Genomic DNA, 20,108 nt, shown 5'->3' with positions numbered 1-20,108 from the left:
TGCTGGGACCAATTCTATTTCTTGTATATGTTAACGACATGTTTACAGGCGTAGAGTCCTACATGTCGATGTTTGCGGATGATGCAAAGTTGATGAGAATTGTGACAGATGAGGATTGCAGGATCCTCCAAGAGGACCTGAACAGGTTGCAGAGATGGTCAGAGAAATGGCTACTGGAATTCAACACGAGCAAATGTAAAGTTATGGAAATGGGACTAGGAGATAGGAGACCAAAGGGACAGTACACAATAAAGGGGAACAGCCTACCTGTAACGACGCGTGAAAGAGACCTGGGGGTGGACGTAACACCTAATCTATCTCCTGAGGCACATATAAATAGGATAACGACAGCAGCGTACTCTACACTGGCAAAAGTTAGAACATCATTCAGAAACCTAAGTAAGGAGGCATTTAGGGCGCTTTACACTGCCTACGTAAGGCCAGTCTTAGAGTATGCCGCCTCATCATAGAGTCCCCATCTGAAGAAGCATATAATGAAACTGGAAAAGGTTCAGAGGTTTGCAACGAGACTCGTCCCAGAGCTACGAGGGATGGGGTATGAGGAGCGCCTGAGGGAACTGTGCCTTACGACACTAGAAAGAAGAAGGGAGAGGGGGGACATGATCTTGAGATCTTGAGGTTATCTTGAGATGATTTCGGGGCTTTTAGTGTCCCCGCGGCCCGGTCCTCGACCAGGTCTCCACCCCCAGGAAGCAGCCCGTGACAGCTGACTAACTCCCGGGTACCTATTTACTGCTAGGTAACAGGGGCATTCAGGGTGAAAGAAACTTTGCCCATTTGTTTCTGCCTCGTGCGGGAATCGAACCCGCGCCACAGAATTACGAGTCCTGCGCGCTATCCACCAGACTACGAGGCCACTGATAGGAACGTATAAGATACTCAGTATGATATGATAGGAACGTATGATAGGAACGTATAAGATACTCAGAGGGATTGACAGAGTGGACATAGACGAAATGTTCACACGGAATAGTAACAGAACGAGGGGACATGGATGGAAGCTTGAAACTCAGATGAGTCACAGAGATGTTAGGAAGTTTTCTTTTAGCGTGAGAGTAGTGGGAAAATGGAATGCACTTCAGGAACAGGTTGTGGAAGCAAATACTATTCATAATTTTAAAACCAGGTATGATAGGGAAATGGGACAGGAGGCATTGCTGTAAACAACCGATGCTCGAAAGGCGGGATCCAAGAGTCAATGCTCGATCCTGCAGACACAACTAGGTGAGTACACACAGAAGCAAAGGAAGAATCCGTGGTTTAATAAGGAATGTATGAAAGCAAAGGAGCAAAACAAAAGGGCATGGAGGAACTTCCGTAATAACAGAACACCAGAAAGTAGAGAGAGATACCAGAGAACCAGGAACGAGTATGTCAGTGTGAGAAGAGCAGCTGAGAAAAGGTATGAAAATGATATAGCTAATAAAGCCAAGACCGAACCCAAGCTACTACATAGTCACATCAGGAGGAAGACAACAGTGAAGGAACAGGTGATGAAACTTAGGGTGGGCGAGGACAGGTACACAGAGAATGACAAAGAGGTGTGTGAAGAACTCAACAAAAGGTTCCAGGAGGTCTTTACAATAGAACAGGGAGATATCGCGGCGCTAGAAGAGGTGGCAGCAAACCAGGTGACCTTGGATAGGTTCGAAATTGCAAGAGATGAGGTCAAGAAGCACCTATTGGAGCTGGATGTGCGAAAAGCTGTTGGGCCGGATGGAATCTCGCCATGGGTATTGAAAGAGTGTGCAGGAGCACTTTGCCTACCACTCTCCATAGTGTATAGTAGGTCACTGGAAACGGGGGACCTACCAGAAATATGGAAGACTGCTAATGTAGTACCAATATACAAAAAGGGTGACAGACAAGAGGCACTGAACTACAGGCCAGTGTCCTTAACTTGTATACCATGCAAGGTGATGGAGAAGATTGTGAGAAAAAACCTAGTAACACATCTGGAGAGAAGAGACTTCGTGACAACCCATCAACATGGGTTCAGGGAGGGTAAATCTTGCCTTACGGGATTGATAGAATTCTACGATCAGGTGACAAAGATTAAAAAAGAAAGAGAAGGGTGGGCGGACTGCATTTTTTTGGACTGTCGGAAAGCCTTTGACACAGTACCCCATAAAAGGTTGATGCATAAGCTAGAGAAACAGGCAGGAGTAACTGGTAGGGCGCTCCAGTGGATAAGGGAGTACCTAAACAATAGGAAGCAGAGAGTTACAGTGAGGGGTGAGACCTCAGACTGGCGTGAAGTCACCAGTGGAGTCCCACAGGGCTCTGTACTTGGACCTATCCTGTTTCTGATATACGTAAATGATCTCCCAGAGGGTATAGACTCATTCCTCTCAATGTTTGCTGACGACGCCAAAATTATGAGAAGGATTAAGACAGAGGAGGACAGCTTGAGGCTTCAAGAAGACCTGGACAAGCTGCAGGAATGGTCGAACAAATGGTTGTTAGAGTTTAATCCAAGCAAATGTAATGTAATGAAGATAGGGGTAGGAAGCAGGAGACCAGATACAAGGTATCACTTGGGAGATGAAATACTTCAAGAGTCCGAGAGAGAGAAAGACCTGGGGGTTGATATCACGCCAGACCTGTCCCCTGATGCTCATATCAAGAGGATAACAGCAGCAGCATATGCCAGGTTGGCTAACATAAGAACGGCCTTTAGAAACTTGTGTAAGGAATCTTTCAGAACATTATATACCACATATGTCAGACCAATCCTGGAGTATGCGGCACCAGCATGGAGTCCATATCTAGTCAAGCATAAGACTAAAATGGAAAAGGTTCAAAGGTTTGCCACCAGACTAGTACCCGAGCTGAGAGGTATGAGCTACGAGGAGAGACTACGGGAATTAAACCTCACTTCGTTGGAAGACAGAAGAGTTAGGGGGGACATGATCACCACATTCAAGATCCTCAAGGGAATTGACAGGGTTGATAAAGACAGGCTGTTTAACACAAGGGGCACACGCACTAGGGGACACAGGTGGAAACTGAGTGCCCAAATGAGCCACAGAGATATTAGAAAGAACTTTTTTAGTGTCAGAGTGGTTGACAAATGGAATGCATTAGGAAGTGATGTGGTGGAGGCTGACTCCATACACAGTTTCAAGTGTAGATATGATAGAGCCCAATAGGCTCAGGAACCTGTACACCTGTTGATTGACAGTTGAGAGGCGGGACCAAAGAGCCAGAGCTCAACCCCCGCAAGCACAACTAGGTGAGTACAACTAGGTGAGTACACACACACGTCCCTATAATCCCCCACTGTGAAATTAAGCTCTCCAAATAGTATTATGCTCGAAGTAGTTTAGTCCTCATATGAACAAAATTTGTCGTCTGAGGCCAAAAATGAATGTTTGGCTACGAGGAGCCACGCTGGCGCCGGATACGACATCTCCTTCCTCTAGGTACGACATTCCGCGCCTTCCCTGCCTCCTAGTTCCTGAGATTGTCACTCATAATTTGTTTTTGTTTTCCTATTTCATAACTGGTAACATATCTCGCCCAGGTGGTCATCGGGTGACGTCCTCACGCTTGACTGGACGAGCGTCACAACAAGACGAGAAACTTATTTAAGCGGTACGACGACGTTGTCGGTCACACTCTTCCTCAGCCAATCAATACTCAGTGACGTCACCCGCCGCCAAAGCTGCCAACCGCAAGATAATCCCTAACCCCCGCCTCCCCCCACTTTTTTTCCCCTTTTAAAGTGGAGGATAATATACAAAAAAAGCCGTACCGCCGCTGATGCCCTATCTGTATGCAACGCCATGAGAGAAAAACTAGAATATTTGTTATAAAGGCCTATATATAGCCGTTAAATCCTCTGCAGATTACTTTGGCTTCGGGGAATTGTGTGTATTCCCCTATTTGTATTCGCCTATTTGTACTCGCCTATTTGTACTCGCCTATTTTGTTCGGGTGGGTCTATAGCTCTTGTGATCCCGCTTCACCCCACCCGACGGTTGGCTAATACAACGGCTCCCGCCAAATTTTTTGAAATTAGTGAATTTTTTTGGAAATTTTGAATGGCATTGGTTTCCGCAGTTCATTCTATTTGGCCACAACTCTTGGGCGATGAAATATTTTCCCCTGCATATGTATGGCTCATCTGTTTCTCATTCATTCTCCTCTTTATTCCTTTTTGTATCATTGGTAATCCTTGCGCCAACCTGTTCTCGCACTTGCTTTTAGTCAATATTGACTTATTTAATAAGTGCATATGTGACATACTAATTGATTGTGAATATTTTAGTTTACCTTGAAAAGCTTCATAGGAAACACCGACCTCACCTAACCTTCTTAGTATGTTAAGATAAGCATCTTATTGCTTCTTATTTACAATTATTACTTAACCTATCAACGGTATAGGTTAAGTAATAATTGTAATTAAGAAGCAATAAGATGCTTATCTTAACATACTAAGAAGGTTAGGTGAGGTCGGTGTTTTCTATGAAGCTTTTCAAGGTAAACTAAAATATTCACAATCAGTATGTCACATATGCACTTATTAAATATGCCAATATTGACTGTAAGCAAGTGCGAGAACGGGTTGCAACCTCTGCCTGCTGCTTCCGATACCGACACCGGGGCATGTGGGTTATACAACATGTATATAACTACCACATAACTATGTGGTCGTTGTATACTAACCAGAATACCATAGCACTCAACTGATATACAGCGAGAGGTGTATATTAGAAAGGGGGCCCTGACAGCTGAGTGGACAGCACTCAGAACTCGTAATCCTAGGGTCCGGGCACAATCCCCGGTGACGGCAGAAACAAAATGGGGTAGAGCTTCCTTCACCCTGATGTCCCCTGTTACCTAGCAGTAATTAGGTACCCGAGAGTTAGTCAGCTGTCACGGGCTGCTTCCTAGGGGAGGTGGTGGGAAAAAAATAGTAACAGTTGATTGATTGACAGTTGAGAGGCGGGCCGAAAGAGCAGAGCTCAATTCCCGCAAACACAACTAGGTGAACATACATCTTCTAGGTTTATATACATCATCTTCTCAATGTATATACATCGAGTGGTTGGTATGTAATTGGTGGTTGGTTAGTAAAGTCTGGTGGCGGCCTTAACAGCCCCAGCAGAGGTGGTTGGGCTCAGTACTCGACCAAAAGCTCCTCCACACTTTGCATGTTGAGAGCGCAGGAGGTCTCCTCGGCGCCTTGCAAGACCAGTCGTGTTGGTGGTCGATGTTGCAATCTTTTGCAACATTTATTTGAAACACTTAATTTCATCATTAATATTTCTTTCCCTGTACCAGTGTAATACTATCAGGTTGTGCTTCAGCTCCTGGTTCGGCCATTCACTGACTCCCCCTTGGTATAATTTATTATGTTAGTCTTTAGCTCCTGGGCTCCTGTATAAGACTTGGTGTGACTTTAATATCTCTTGACACTTATTACCACACACTTATTCAGTCTTGGAATTCCTTGCACACCTGCAAGATTCGTGGTCACCCATCCACTTAACTCTCCCCTTAACCTCACCCTCCCACCATTATAACAGCTTCTCCCACCATTACACTATAAAATGAAGCCAATAGATATCCAGATTATAGCTTGAGATTTTCAACAAGGGAGAACATAAAATATTGGAAGCAGTCATATCCAACCTCTCATTAGATAACAGGAAACCTAGACAGGAGTTTAAGGATCCAAGTAAAGCTCCATAGCATTCAAATAATCCTATGGAGCGAGGGGGGGAGGGGGGTAAGGGTAGCTAAAATGGCCCACTTTCCGAAGGCGAGACTGATAATCACTGGAGACGTCAACCACGAAGAAAAAGAATGGGACACAAGGAATACCCAAGAAAGGGATATGAGATTGACTGAGATAGTGATTGAGACACAACACCACCCACGTAACACCATCACCACCCACACAACACCATCACCACCCACGCAACACCACCACCACCCACACAACACCACCACCACCCACACAACACCATCACCACCCACACAACACCACCACCACCCACACAACACCACCACCACCCACACAACACCACCACCACCCACGTAACACCACCACCACCCACACAACACCACCACCACCCACACAACACCATCACCACCCACACAACACCACCACCACCCACGCAACACCACCACCACCCACGTAACACCATCACCACCCACACAACACCACCACCACCCACGTAACACCACCACCACCCACACAACACCACCACCACCCACACAACACCATCACCACCCACACAACACCACCACCACCCACACAACACCACCACCACCCACACAACACCACCACCACCCACGTAACACCACCACCACCCACACAACACCACCACCACCCACACAACACCATCACCACCCACACAACACCATCACCACCCACACAACACCACCACCACCCACACAACACCACCACCACCCACGTAACACCACCACCACCCACACAACACCACCACCACCCACGTAACACCATCACCACCCACACAACACCACCACCACCCACACAACACCACCACCACCCACACAACACCACCACCACCCACACAACACCACCACCACCCACACAACACCACCACCACCCACGTAACACCACCACCACCCACACAACACCATCACCACCCACGTAACACCATCACCACCCACACAACACCACCACCACCCACGTATCACCATCACCACCCACACAACACCATCACCACCCACACAACACCACCACCACCCACGTAACACCACCACCACCCACGTAACACCACCACCACTCACACAACACCATCACCACTCACGCAACACCACCACCACCCACGTAACACCACCACCACCCACGTAACACCATCACCACCCACACAACACCACCACCACCCACGTAACACCACCACCACCCACGTAACACCACCACCACTCACACAACACCATCACCACTCACGCAACACCACCACCACCCACGTAACACCATCACCACCCACGTATCACCATCACCACCCACACAACACCATCACCACTCACGCAACACCACCACCACCCACGTAACACCACCACCACCCACACAACACCACCACCACCCACACAACACCACCACCACCCACACAACACCACCACCACCCACACAACACCACCACCACCCACACAACACCACCACCACCCACACAACACCACCACCACCCACACAACACCACCACCACCCACGTAACACCACCACCACCCACGTAACACCACCACCACCCACACAACACCATCACCACCCACACAACACCACCACCCACGCAACACCACCACCACCCACGTAACACCACCACCACCCACACAACACCACCACCACCCACACAACACCACCACCACCCACACAACACCACCACCACCCACACAACACCACCACCACCCACGTAACACCACCACCACCCACACAACACCATCACCACCCACACAACACCACCACCACCCACGTAACACCACCACCTCCCACACAACACCACCACCACCCACACAACACCACCACCACCCACACAACACCACCACCACCCACACAACACCACCACCACCCACACAACACCACCACCACCCACACAACACCACCACCACCCACACAACACCACCACCACCCACACAACACCACCACCACCCACACAACACCACCACCACCCACACAACACCACCACCACCCAAACAACACCACCACCACCCACACAACACCACCACCACCCACACAACACCACCACCACCCACACAACACCACCACCACCCACGTAACACCACCACCACCCACACAACACCACCACCACCCACACAACACCACCACCACCCACACAACACCACCACCACCCACGTAACACCACCACCACCCACACAACACCACCACCACCCACGTAACACCACCACCTCCCACACAACACCACCACCACCCACACAACACCATCACCACCCACACAACACCATCACCACCCACACAACACCACCACCACCCACGTAACACCACCACCTCCCACACAACACCACCACCACCCACACAACACCACCACCACCCACACAACACCACCACCACCCACACAACACCACCACCACCCACACAACACCACCACCACCCACACAACACCACCACCCACACAACACCACCACCACCCACACAACACCACCACCACCCACATAACATTACTGTCACAGGAATATTCTGGTAACAGACACGTATTGTCACATCTGACGTCATCACAGGAGGCGGGACTTGTCCACGGAGAAGAGAAGATTGAGGAGGATGGAGAGAAGAGGGAGGAGGATGGAGGGACGAGAGAAGGAACATGGAGAAAAGAAGGATGGAGGAAAAGGTTGTGCACTCTTCCACAGGTTGTGGAGTGGGAGGGCAGGAGGCCTGGTCGACGACCGGGCCGCGGGGACGCTAAGCCCCGGAAGCACCTCAAGGTGGGTACTCTACATGGTCGTCAGCTCCTGGTGCTCTGCTCAAACCTTCATCTACCCATCTGCTCATCATGTAAATCAACATGTAAATGCTCATCATGTAAATATCATGGGTAATTTACATAAAAATTCTTCTCTTGTCCATGTTGCCAAAGTCCCTTTTTTTTACGGGATGAAATAAAAATAATTTACTTTCCATTATGGTTTTAAATCCTATAATTTCCACGTCGTTGGGAATTTGATAGACAACTTGAATGATTCGTCAGCTTATTCTCTATGTTTATCTCTCTTTCTCAACTTTGTCATTGTTGCCCTGTAGCGCAGTGGTCTGCGTCCTTGGCACGCACTCGAGGGACTTAGGATGAATCTCCCGAGGGCAGAAACGGTTGAGCACGGGTTTTTTTCACCTAATTCCACTGTTCAACTAGGTGAAAAATAGGTGCGCGAATAGGCAAATGTTGAGGGGGAAGGTTTTTGGTCTGTGCAGGCCTACGCCTGGCTAAGCAGGCCTACGCCTGGCTAAGCAGGCCTAAGCCTGGCTTCCTTCCTTCCTTCAGCTGGCTGAAGGAAGGCTTCCTGTCCCCGTCAAAAGGAATGAATTACATCTTTAAATATACACTGTGTTAGTGTGTACAACACTTTAATCAAAATAATTATCTAATAAAAGTTGTCTTTGGATGTTAAGATCACCATATCCAGTTCCATGTATACTAAGTGTGAACCGCCAGACCACTTTATTCCCTTCTACCACCCTATAGGAAAAGAAAAAAAACAAATATGTCGCTTCTCCAATCACTTGGGGTGGACGGTAGAGCGACGGTCTCGCTTCGTGCAGGTCGGGTGTTCAATCCCCGACCGTCCAAGTGGTTGGGCACCATTCATTCTTCCCTCCGATCTCAAATCCTTATCCTGGCCCCCTTCCCAGTGCTATATAGTCGTAATGGCTTGGTGCTTTCCCCCCTCAGTTCTATTTCCGTGTTGTTCTGATATTTGCCCATTGTTCTATAATTAGTTATGCTGTTCCTTATTCTCTGTTAATATGTATTCACCTAGTTGTGCTTGCGGGGGTTGAGCTTCGGCTCCCTGGCCCCGTCACAGTGTGTTTGTGTGTATCTTCTTGAGGTTATCTTGAGATGATAACGAGGCTTGGCCTATTATTGTCAGTTTGGTTAGGTGCTTTTTGGGCTATTTTCCAAATAATTGCATTTCAGCGTAACTCAATAACGAAATACAAGTGTGAAAGAGACAAAAGAAATAAACTATCCTTTTGAAAAGCCTAATAAAAATGAATATATATTTTTGTCATATATAAAAATGCAAATTAATGTTATCATATGTATTAAAATATTGCCAACAGTTAGACCTAGAGTAGGTGAGAGAGAGAGAGAAAGTGGGGGGGGGTGAGAGAGGGAAGGATAAAGATGGTGAGAGATAATGGAAGGAGGGGGATTGTGTGTGGGATAAAGGGGAGGGGGAGGAGAGGGAAGGGGGGGGGTGGGAGAGAAGGGTTGCAAGAGAGGAAATAGAAAGTGTCTTGATCAGAGGGAATCCCGACACACGTGTCCTGTGTGACAATGATGTGTCCTCTTCCTTCTCCTCTTCCACCTCCTCTTCCACCTCCTATATTTACTCCATCAAATTACTCCTATTAATACTTTATTCTATCCCCTACCTCCTATTAATCCAACTCTTCTTATTAATCCTACTCTTCAAATTCTCCTATTATGTGTTCTCTTCGTATCCGCATGTTACTCCTATTCCTCCTATTACGTATCCCGCTCCTATTAATCCGTCTCCAGTTACTCCTATTTTGTCTATAACAACTTAGTTCTTAGCCCCCCTGCTGTTTGTGTGGGATAGTTACTAGCCCCTGGTGTTTGGGTGGGATAGTCGTTAGCCCCTGGTGTTTGGGTGGGGATAGTTCCTATCCCCTGGCGACAGAATAACTTAACCTCCGTCACCCTACTGCCCTCTAGGATGCATGCTCCCATGGCGTGCTGAACCCGGAGTCGCACGGCATGACCTCTAAGGCAGAATCGAGCTTGGTTTATGTAAGATGGAGTCCCGTTCAGTAGCTCTGAATGCTGTCGCTATCACCCCCTTGCTTTTCCCGTTTTCTTCCCCCCCCCCCCCCCCCCCTTTGAGTTACAGTCAACCTCTGGCAGGCGCTCTTGTATCACTTACACACTAACAACACTGGACTCACCTTGTTCGACCTGAGCGAGACTTTGCCACCACACCTGGCACAACAGCGGACGTTGCAATAGTTGCACATATGCCCCACACCGTCGGCAAACTTGGTCTTTAGGCAGATTTGGCAGGTAGCCTCCAGTTCCAAGCCCTTTTTTCTTTGGACTTCGGAGCGCAGGCGTATGGTGTCCTCGAGCACCCGAACCTCGTCTTGTTTCCTCCTGAGGGCGAGAACAGGTGGTTGAGTGGCGGGGTAGACTCATGGTACACGCACAGGCGTTTCGGGGGTTCGACAAGAATGTGTTATATGTCTTATATTGAGTATAGTGCCCCTGATGGCATTATATGTATACATAACACCTGGAGGCTCTGTCTCTCTCTATTTTATATATATATTATATATATATATATATATATATATATATATATATATATATATATATATATATATGTCGTACCTAATAGCCAGAACGCACTTCTCAGCCTACTATGCAAGGCCCGATTTGCCTAATAAGCCAAATTTTAATGAATTAATATATTTTCTCTAATTTTTTGCTGATGAAATGATAAAGCTACTCATTTCATTATGTATGAGGTAATTTTTTTTTTATTGGAGTTAAAATTGACGTAGATATATGACCGAACCTAACCAACCCTACCTAACCTAACCTAACCTATCTTTATAGGTTAGGTTAGGTTAGGTAGCCGAAAACGTTAGGTTAGGTTAGCTTAGGTAGGTTAGGTAGCCGAAAAACAATTCATGAAAACTTGGCTTATTAGGCAAATTGGGCCTTGCATAGTAGGCTGAGAAGTGCGTTCTGGCTACTAGGTACGACATATATATATATATATATATATATATATATATATATATATATATATATATATATATATATATATATAAACTCTCTTGAACATCTATTCAAGATAGATGTTCCCTTCGAGAACCTTAATTTCATATTAAATAGACAAATAGAAATGGCTAACATTTAGAATAAAAGAAAATGGCATTTTATTAAAATTCTTCTTTACCTTTAAATAAAAAAAAATTCATAAATTTTAGAACAGTTCTCGTGTTCATCACCACATCTATATAACAAAAGTCAAATTAAAATTAGCCAGCAAAGAACTCTATGCTAGATAAGATTACGTACAAAAATGAATATTTAAGTAATACCAGTTATAAACATAACAAAACACAGTTTAACTTACGTAAAGTAACTGAAGCTAATTTTGATAATAGTTAACATTGCTACCCAAGACTAACTCGAAATTACAACAATAACTACAAACTTTCAGAAAATTTATACAAAAACAAACAATTAAAATCAACTTGTAGATTACGACTTAAATATTTTATAAGAAACATTAATATTACACAAAACTGATAACAAAATTTGATATCAAATGTCCTAATTAAACAAATATAACAAAGAATAAACATCAACACTCAAAATGAATTGTCAGCAACACAAATCAGGGGAAACTAAAACATATAATAATGAGATTCTCCGTAAACTGTAAATGAAAACAAAAGGTTTACTAAAAACAAAAGGTTTAAAATACAGCATTCAACTGAGCATCTGAACCAATATTATTATTTAGCAGAGGCCGCAGCTGTGTGATACACAAAGATTCCAGTAGTCATATGCAGGCGAGGAGTCACAATAACGTGGCTAAAGTATGTTGACCAGACCACACATTAGAAGGTAAAGGGACGACGACGTTTCGGTCCGTCCTGGACCATTCTCAAGTCGAACTTGAGAATGGTCCAGGACGGACCGAAACGTCGTCGTCCCTGCATCTTCCAGTAGTCATAAATGCGACTGAACATTCGTCCATGTGTCTAGGATTCTACAATTGGATTCCAACAGAGAATGTTTCCTCTCGTTATAATACTTTCTAATCTCTGAGAATTTTAGCTTGGATAGTGGTAAGCCAGTCTTAAACGATATCAGTATCCAAGCCAAGATATCACTATCCGATATCACTATTTTCTTATGTTTGTAACTAGTATAGTTTATATATAACGTTTATAAATATTTATATATTTATTATATATACTTTATATATATTGTAGTGTTTAATCCTCTCCAGTATAGAGTTCTTGGTTTTGCTGGCTAATTTTAATTTAACTTTTGTGTTTTAGATCTTATGATGAACACCAGTTATTGTCAGCTGGTGTACAGGTTCCTGAGCCTATTGGGCTCTATCATATCTACATCTGTGTATGGAGTCAGCCTCCACCACATCACTGCCTAATGCATTCCATCTATTAACTACTCCGACACTGAAAAAGGTCTTTCTAACGTCCCTGTAGCTCATTTGGGTACTAAGTTTCCACCTGTGTCCCCTTGTTCGCGTACCACCCGTGTTAAACTGTTGATCTACCTTTCTGTATATGTATCTGTCTGTCTTCTTGTCTCAGATGGTTCAATGGGTTGATGATACTGTGTCAACGCCATTGACTCATCTACTGGGTCAACGCCACTGATTCATCTACTGGGTCAACGCCACTGATTCATCTACTGATTCATCTACTGAGTCAACGCCACTGTATTGACTCTACTAGGTCAACGCAAGCAGCCAACACTATTGATCGACTCTATTCCATCCCAAAACATTTTTTTTTTTTCTCTCTCTCTCTCTCTCTCTCTCTCTCTCTCTCTCTCTCTCTCTCTCTCTCTCTCTCTCTCTCTCTCTCTCTCTCTCTCTCAATATATACTTAGCCCACACGAACGGCTGAAACGACAACCACTCAATCAACTGGACTCGATCCTTGGTCATTAGAGGTCACAAGAGGTCACAAGAGGTCAGTAGTGTTGATGGCTACAAACAACTCTCCTGCAATACCTAACTCTTCACGATGCTAATGTTGATGTACAAGCTGACTATAACGTACTGCTCTTGTGCATATGATGACTATAATGATTTCTTGTTATGATGTTTTTTTCCTCTTGATCATGATTTCAAATAAATGATGATGATGTCAAGATGAATATGATGTTTTCATGATGATTTTGATGATTTCAAGTTGATTTTGATGTTTTTCTCGTGTTGATAATAAGTATTTTTGGTTGGTTATGGGCATAAATTAAATATAATGATTTCAAGCTGAAAGTCTTCATATTAAATTGATAATGCATAAACGTTTTGGTCGAAAATAAACGAGATAGAACGATTTAGGGAGAAGTATGACAAATAGGAGTAAAGAGAGTGTGAGAAATTAAGAACATAAATATAAAAAAAAAATTCACAAAACCGAAGGCACATTTTAGGACAAAGGTTTAGCACAGTGGAAAACGGCCCAAAACCCCCAAATTCAAGAACAACATTCCTGGTAACTCATGCCCCTCAGATCTTGGACTAGTCTGGCGGCCTTCCTGGTAACTCATGCCCCTCAGATCTTGGACTAGTCTGGCGGCCTTCCTGGTAACTCATGCCCCTCAGATCTTGGACTAGTCTGGCGGCCTTCCTGGTAACTCATGCCCCTCAGATCTTGGACTAGTCTGGCGGCCTTCCTGGTAACTCATGCCCCTCAGATCTTGGACTAGTCTGGCGGCCTTCCTGGTAACTCATGCCCCTCAGATCTTGGACTAGTCTGGCGGCCTTCCTGGTAACTCATGCCCCTCAGATCTTGGACTAGTCTGGCGGCCTTCCTGGTAACTCATGCCCCTCAGATCTTGGACTAGTCTGGCGGCCTACCTCTAAATCTTGTCTAACTTTGTCTTGAGATTTAAGTAGGTATGGACTCCAGGCTGGAGCTGCATACTCCAGGATTGGTCTGACATATGTGGTATACAAGGTTCTGACTGATTCCTTGCACAAGTTTCTAAAGAATTGATTGTTGTATAAGGGATAGGATATATGATGTGGACTGGGAGCGTGGACGAGAGAATAGTGAGTGTGTGTGTGTGTGTGTGTGTGTGTGTGTGTGTGTGTGTGTGTGTGTGTGTGTGTGTGTGTGTGTGTGCTCACCTATTTGTGCTTGCGGGGGTTGAGTTTTGGCTCTTTGGTCCCGCCTCTCAACTGTCAATCAACTGGCGTGTGGGTGTGTGTGTTTGCCTGGATGTGGGGGTCAAGATATGGAGCTAGGAAAAGGGATATATATATATATATATATATATATATATATATATTATATATATATATATATATTGGAAAGCAGTATATTGGTTCCAGGCAGGTCAGCTCAGGTCGGCCTCTCTCAGGTAAGGGTCAAGCTTCAGGTAGGAGCTGGGAGGGAGGGAGGGGGGGGGTGTGGGGGACAGAGAGACGCATGTGAGGGGGGAAATAAACTAATTAAGCGAGGTAGTGGCTCCCACCTCCCAACAAATCCCTCAGAATCTACCATCACTCATACGGCGCCTGGAATTAAGGTACTTGAAGGGAGGATCTCAAGCATTATGCTGAAAACAGGTGAACTTTAAATACGTAAAAATCTGGTGAAAATTCTGATTAATCTGATTGAGAGACGAGGTTCGAATCCTCGTCACTGCCCTTGTGGATTTGTTCATTTGATGCATCACGTTAGTGTGATCTCTGTGTGTTCTGATATATCTCTCAGTGAAACAGCATACTTGGGTATAATATAATCTGCAGATACTATTCGCAAAGAAATACAATGTCTGTAGTATATATGGGAGAATGTCTGTCTGTCTGTTGAAAATTGAAGGTCAGACACTTGGGGTTACCCTAACCAAACTTTACACGGGAAATGGTCTGCGGTATGGGACTGACATAGGCTGGTCGATGTAGGGCTTAAATGATTTAAGAAATATTACACAATGAAAGCACATTTACGTGAAGTATCGATGAGAAAATCACTAAGAGTCATGTAGAAGGATTCGAACTTGTGCTTGGGAGTACCAAGTGTGTGGGTTCGAATTCTCCTTCGAATCCTCCTCATGGTTTCTACTGATTTTCTTAAGAAATATTATTAATTATTCACCCCTCCCCCTTCTCACCCCCCCCCCCAACCCAATTCTTGCTGATTAAATTCTGGTCAAGTGTGAAATATTCGTTCAGATATCCGAAGATTTTTTCACTATCAGAAAAAAATATTTCTATATAAAATATTTCTAAAAAAATATTAAAAAAATATTTAACACATAAATAAATTTCGGGACTCCGTCATATTGTATATTATGAATGGGAAGAGATGATGATCAGAGGGGAGAGAGCGAGAGAAAGGGGAAGAATGGAACAGATAAAGAAGGGAAGGGAGAGGACGAAGGAATAGGAGATATCACTGAATCTGGAAAACCAGAAACTTTTCTTTAACAGCGACATAAATATAAGACCTAATCTAACCTCTCCTAGTAATCCCAGGCCTAAGTCACGCTATCTTGGGCCTAATATAGTACATACATGTACTATACTAGGCCTAGGAATATTTAAGTTTGGTTTTTCAGCTTTATTTTTTCGGGACTATTTAAGTGTTAATAGTACAAAAAGTGGTTTACTGGTAGTCCACCACTATATGTTGGTACTTTCTCCCAAAGGCTTAATATAAAAACTATAATTTCAGGAGCATATATATATATATATATATATATATATATATATATATATATATATATATATATATATATATATATATATATATATATATATATATACACTGTGACTTTACTTCAATCCTGTACTATATTTTTCATTTTTCATCACAACAATCCCCACCATACAGTCACAATCCCCCAACAAACAATTACATCCATAATTCACAACAATACAATAGCACACTCTCCCCCCCCCCCATTCCCTCTCCCCTACAAAGCCATGCATAGCCATAATCTCCCTCATTATACAGTTATACACCCCCTCACACTTCTCCCACTATACGAACACACACACACTACACTTACATCCTCCTCCCAGAACACACATACACACTACACGCAGGAGTCCCAGTACACAGTGTTGCCTCACACTGGGAAGATCTTCAGCAGCTGTAATATTCTCTACTCTGGCTGGGCGACTTAATTCCGTGTTGTCTGGTGGATTTACAGCCCTATTTCCCGTTTCACAAATATTTTACGAGCCTGCTTGCGTGCTGTCAACTGGGGGATAGGGAGGAGGGGGGGGGGTGGGGTTGACAATGGTAGAGGAATGGTAGAGTAGTTAAGGGGGGAGGGAGGAACGTTACTACTATGGTAGAGAACAGTCATTCCATGGTAAGGGGAGTGTTTCATCTATGTATGTTACAGTTGAAGAGTATTACTTATCTCCGGGTCATGTTTATGTCTGAGAGATACAACTGTGGTCGGGCCATGTGTGTTTGTGAAGGGTAAATCGAGAGGAAAATATTTAGTGATGGGTATGGGGACCACCACTACCTCCACCACCACAACCTCCATCTCCACTACCACCACTTCTCCCAGCATCACCAGCCTCACAAGGAAAGGCTGGATGGTGGTGGTGGTGGTGGTAGTGGTTGTGGTGGTAGTGTGGACACTGTTTCATGCTTAAGAAACCTCACCTGCCTGTTCCCCCTCCCCCAGTAATTACCTTAGGCCCATCCCCCCTTCCCCCCCCCCCGTGTAATTACCCCAGGCCCCCCCTTCCCCCCCCCTCAACACACCCCCTGCTCCTCCCCCATGTAGCAATCATCTTAATGACTCCATCACTGTAATTCGGATTTAATCTAAATTGCCAAATTAGTGAGTACGCAATGGCGTTAGTGGTGGTGGTGATAGTGGTGGTGGTGATGCTGTTGCTACAGGAGATGGTGGTGATGTTGGGAAGGATGATGATGGAAGTGATGATGCTGGAGGTACTTTCCTAGATTTACCTGTCTATGGGAAATCGAGGTCCAACTCTTGATGCTCCGCCTACTAGCCTTGTACTTGCTGTGTTACAACAGAACTATTCTGACGGTATAACTCTTCTAAGACATAGTCCAGGACTAGAGAAACTCTCAATGTTTCTCAGAAACTCAAACTCACTGAAGGAACTATCTGGTGAAAGCGCCAGGGCATTACGACTATAAAGCACTTGGAAGGGGGTCAGGATAAGGATTTGGGATGAGACCGGGCGAAAGGAATGGTGCCCAACCACTTGGACGGTCGGGGATTGAACGCCGACCCGCATCAAGCGATTTATATCCTTATAAACTCCTTTAAAAAGAGTCAAATATAATGCACACAAGAGACATCATCACCACCAAGCTCAACACGCCACAGTTTAGGACAGAGGGCGGAGGAGAAGCATCTTCGCCAGTAAGGTTATAAGCCAAATAGAACCGCCTACCCGCCGAAGCCGTAAATGCCTTCAGTTCAAAATCCAGTTAGAGAAAATCCTTAGGAACGATGGCGGGACCTTTTGACACGCCGCTGGTGGCCTGTCCCCCACCGAGTCCACCAGACAGATGGTGGACTTAGGGTGAAATTAAGCCAGGAATCAGCTGGCCAATAAGTGCAACAGATGCTGTTATATCCGGATTAATTATCCCATTGCATTAATATAACAATTTTCATGTTTGCATCGTCGTGTACGACACGCACATCGTCGTGTACGACACAAACATCGTCGTGTACGACACAAACATCGTCGTGTACGACACAAACATCGTCGTGTACGACACAAACATCGTCGTGTACGACACAAACATCGTCGTGTACGACACAAACATCGTCGTGCACGACATAAACATCGTCGTGTACGACACAAACATCGTCGTGTACGACACGAACATCGTCGTGTACGACACAAACATCGTCGTGTACGACACAAACATCGTCGTGTACGACACAAACATCGTCGTGTACGACACAAACATCGTCGTGTACGACACAAACATCGTCGTGTACGACACAAACATCGTCGTACACGACATAAACATCGTCGTGTACGACACAAACATCGTCGTGTACGACACAAACATCGTCGTGTACGACACAAACATCGTCGTGTACGACACAAACATCGTCGTGTACGACACGAACATCGTCGTGTACGACACAAACATCGTCGTGTACGACACGAACATCGTCGTGTACGACACCAGCATGTAACAACTAAATTGTAGAGGTGGTGGACCTTAAGTGTGAGCTGGTCCATCTTGAAGCTTCAGAGTCACACTGCTCTTACTGGTTGTCGTCTGGTCGTTATTGGTTGATGAACCAACCTTGACAGGGCCAGTCTAGCCAAATTCATCCAGCAGCTCTCTCTCTCTCTCTCTCTCTCTCTCTCTCTCTCTCTCTCTCTCTCTCTCTATGATGCAACAAACTCTTCCAGCGAATGAAGAAGTTTCACTCCTGCATTTTCATCTAATGCTAAACTTTACAAACTCGTGCTTGTTCGGTGGGAAAGGTTTTTAGTAGCGATGACCAGACTGAATACGTCTCAAAATTTTCAGAATGTCCAGAAAGAGCTTCACGGTGTTGCATCAGCCTCATCAACAGCACCAGGTGCAACAGCAACTTTCTCCCAACACAAGTGACTCTCAGACTCTTGACTCAAAGCATCAACAACACAGGCCCATGCAGACCACCAATCAATGTCGACAGACACATACATTTGAATAATTGTTATAACTTACAGGGGGTGGATTATAGGTCATGAAATCGACGAAGGCAATTTTTCAGTTGGGTCGCCCTATATGTTCCAGGTACATATAGAGATTGTCTCCACTATGTACCCCATACACATAGTGGAGACAGTCCGTGTGTACCACATACGGAGACCATGTGCTGGACCAAAGAGCCGAAGCTCAACACCCCAACAAGCACAACTAGGTGAATGCATACACATAGGAACTGTCTCCACTACGTATAACATACAACATAGAGACACATACTATTTTTCAGTTTAGAAATTGCTTAAAAATTTTCACTAAATAATTTCAAAGGTCCCTCCCAAAATTCCCCCCTATGACCTAAGATGGCGTATGTTAGGTCTAGATTTTATTTAGGCTTAGGACAGGTTAGATTAGACTTAACAATTACTGTTTAAATACAAAACGTAACTTTGAAAGGGTTTAAAACAGTTCAATTTTATACATTCTTCCAATAGTTAGCATAAATATTATCATTTATTGGTGATAGGTTGAGTGAGATATATATAATGGCAACAACAAATTAAAAACAATTAAACAATGGTAATTTGCATAGACTATGAGTTAGTAGGAATATGTAAAATAATAACATAGCAAATATACCAGATATGAATGTGAAAATATGCTAGATGTCGGTAAATTCTGGGACCAGGCTTGAGGCCTCACTTTGAGCACAGTTCATGATGAAAGGTAGATTAGAGTAGTTGTAGCAAAGTAACAGGACTACTGCTAATGGTAGAAGCAGTAGATGTAATTGTAGTGGTGGTGGTCCTACTTTGTGATGGTGATATTGGGTAGTTGTTAGTGGTAGTGTTTGTACTAAGCGGTGGTGGTGGTGGTGGTGGTGGTGGTGGTGGTGATGATAGTTGGTTGTATTGTTTAGTGGTGATGTTGGGAATTGAAGGTGATGGTGGTGGTTGATGGTGGTGAT

General features: G+C 44.7%; 1 protein-coding gene across 6 annotated transcripts in view; it reads right to left on the bottom strand.

Annotated features, from left to right (window-relative positions):
* The window catches only part of Rim (Rab3 interacting molecule), a 157,852-nt gene that overhangs the window by 133,034 nt on the left and 4,710 nt on the right, over nucleotides 1-20,108 (bottom strand). For all 6 annotated transcript variants that reach the window (XM_069305952.1, XM_069305953.1, XM_069305954.1 and 3 more), the window contains exon 2: nucleotides 10,637-10,841. In XM_069305952.1, the coding sequence (XP_069162053.1) occupies nucleotides 10,637-10,841 (205 nt within the window). The remainder of the gene's footprint in view (nucleotides 1-10,636; nucleotides 10,842-20,108) is intronic.

The sequence above is a fragment of the Procambarus clarkii genome, chromosome 56, assembly GCF_040958095.1.
Source record: "Procambarus clarkii isolate CNS0578487 chromosome 56, FALCON_Pclarkii_2.0, whole genome shotgun sequence".
Classification (NCBI taxonomy): Eukaryota; Metazoa; Arthropoda; class Malacostraca; order Decapoda; family Cambaridae; genus Procambarus; species Procambarus clarkii.
This window is presented reverse-complemented; position numbering and strand designations above follow the sequence as displayed.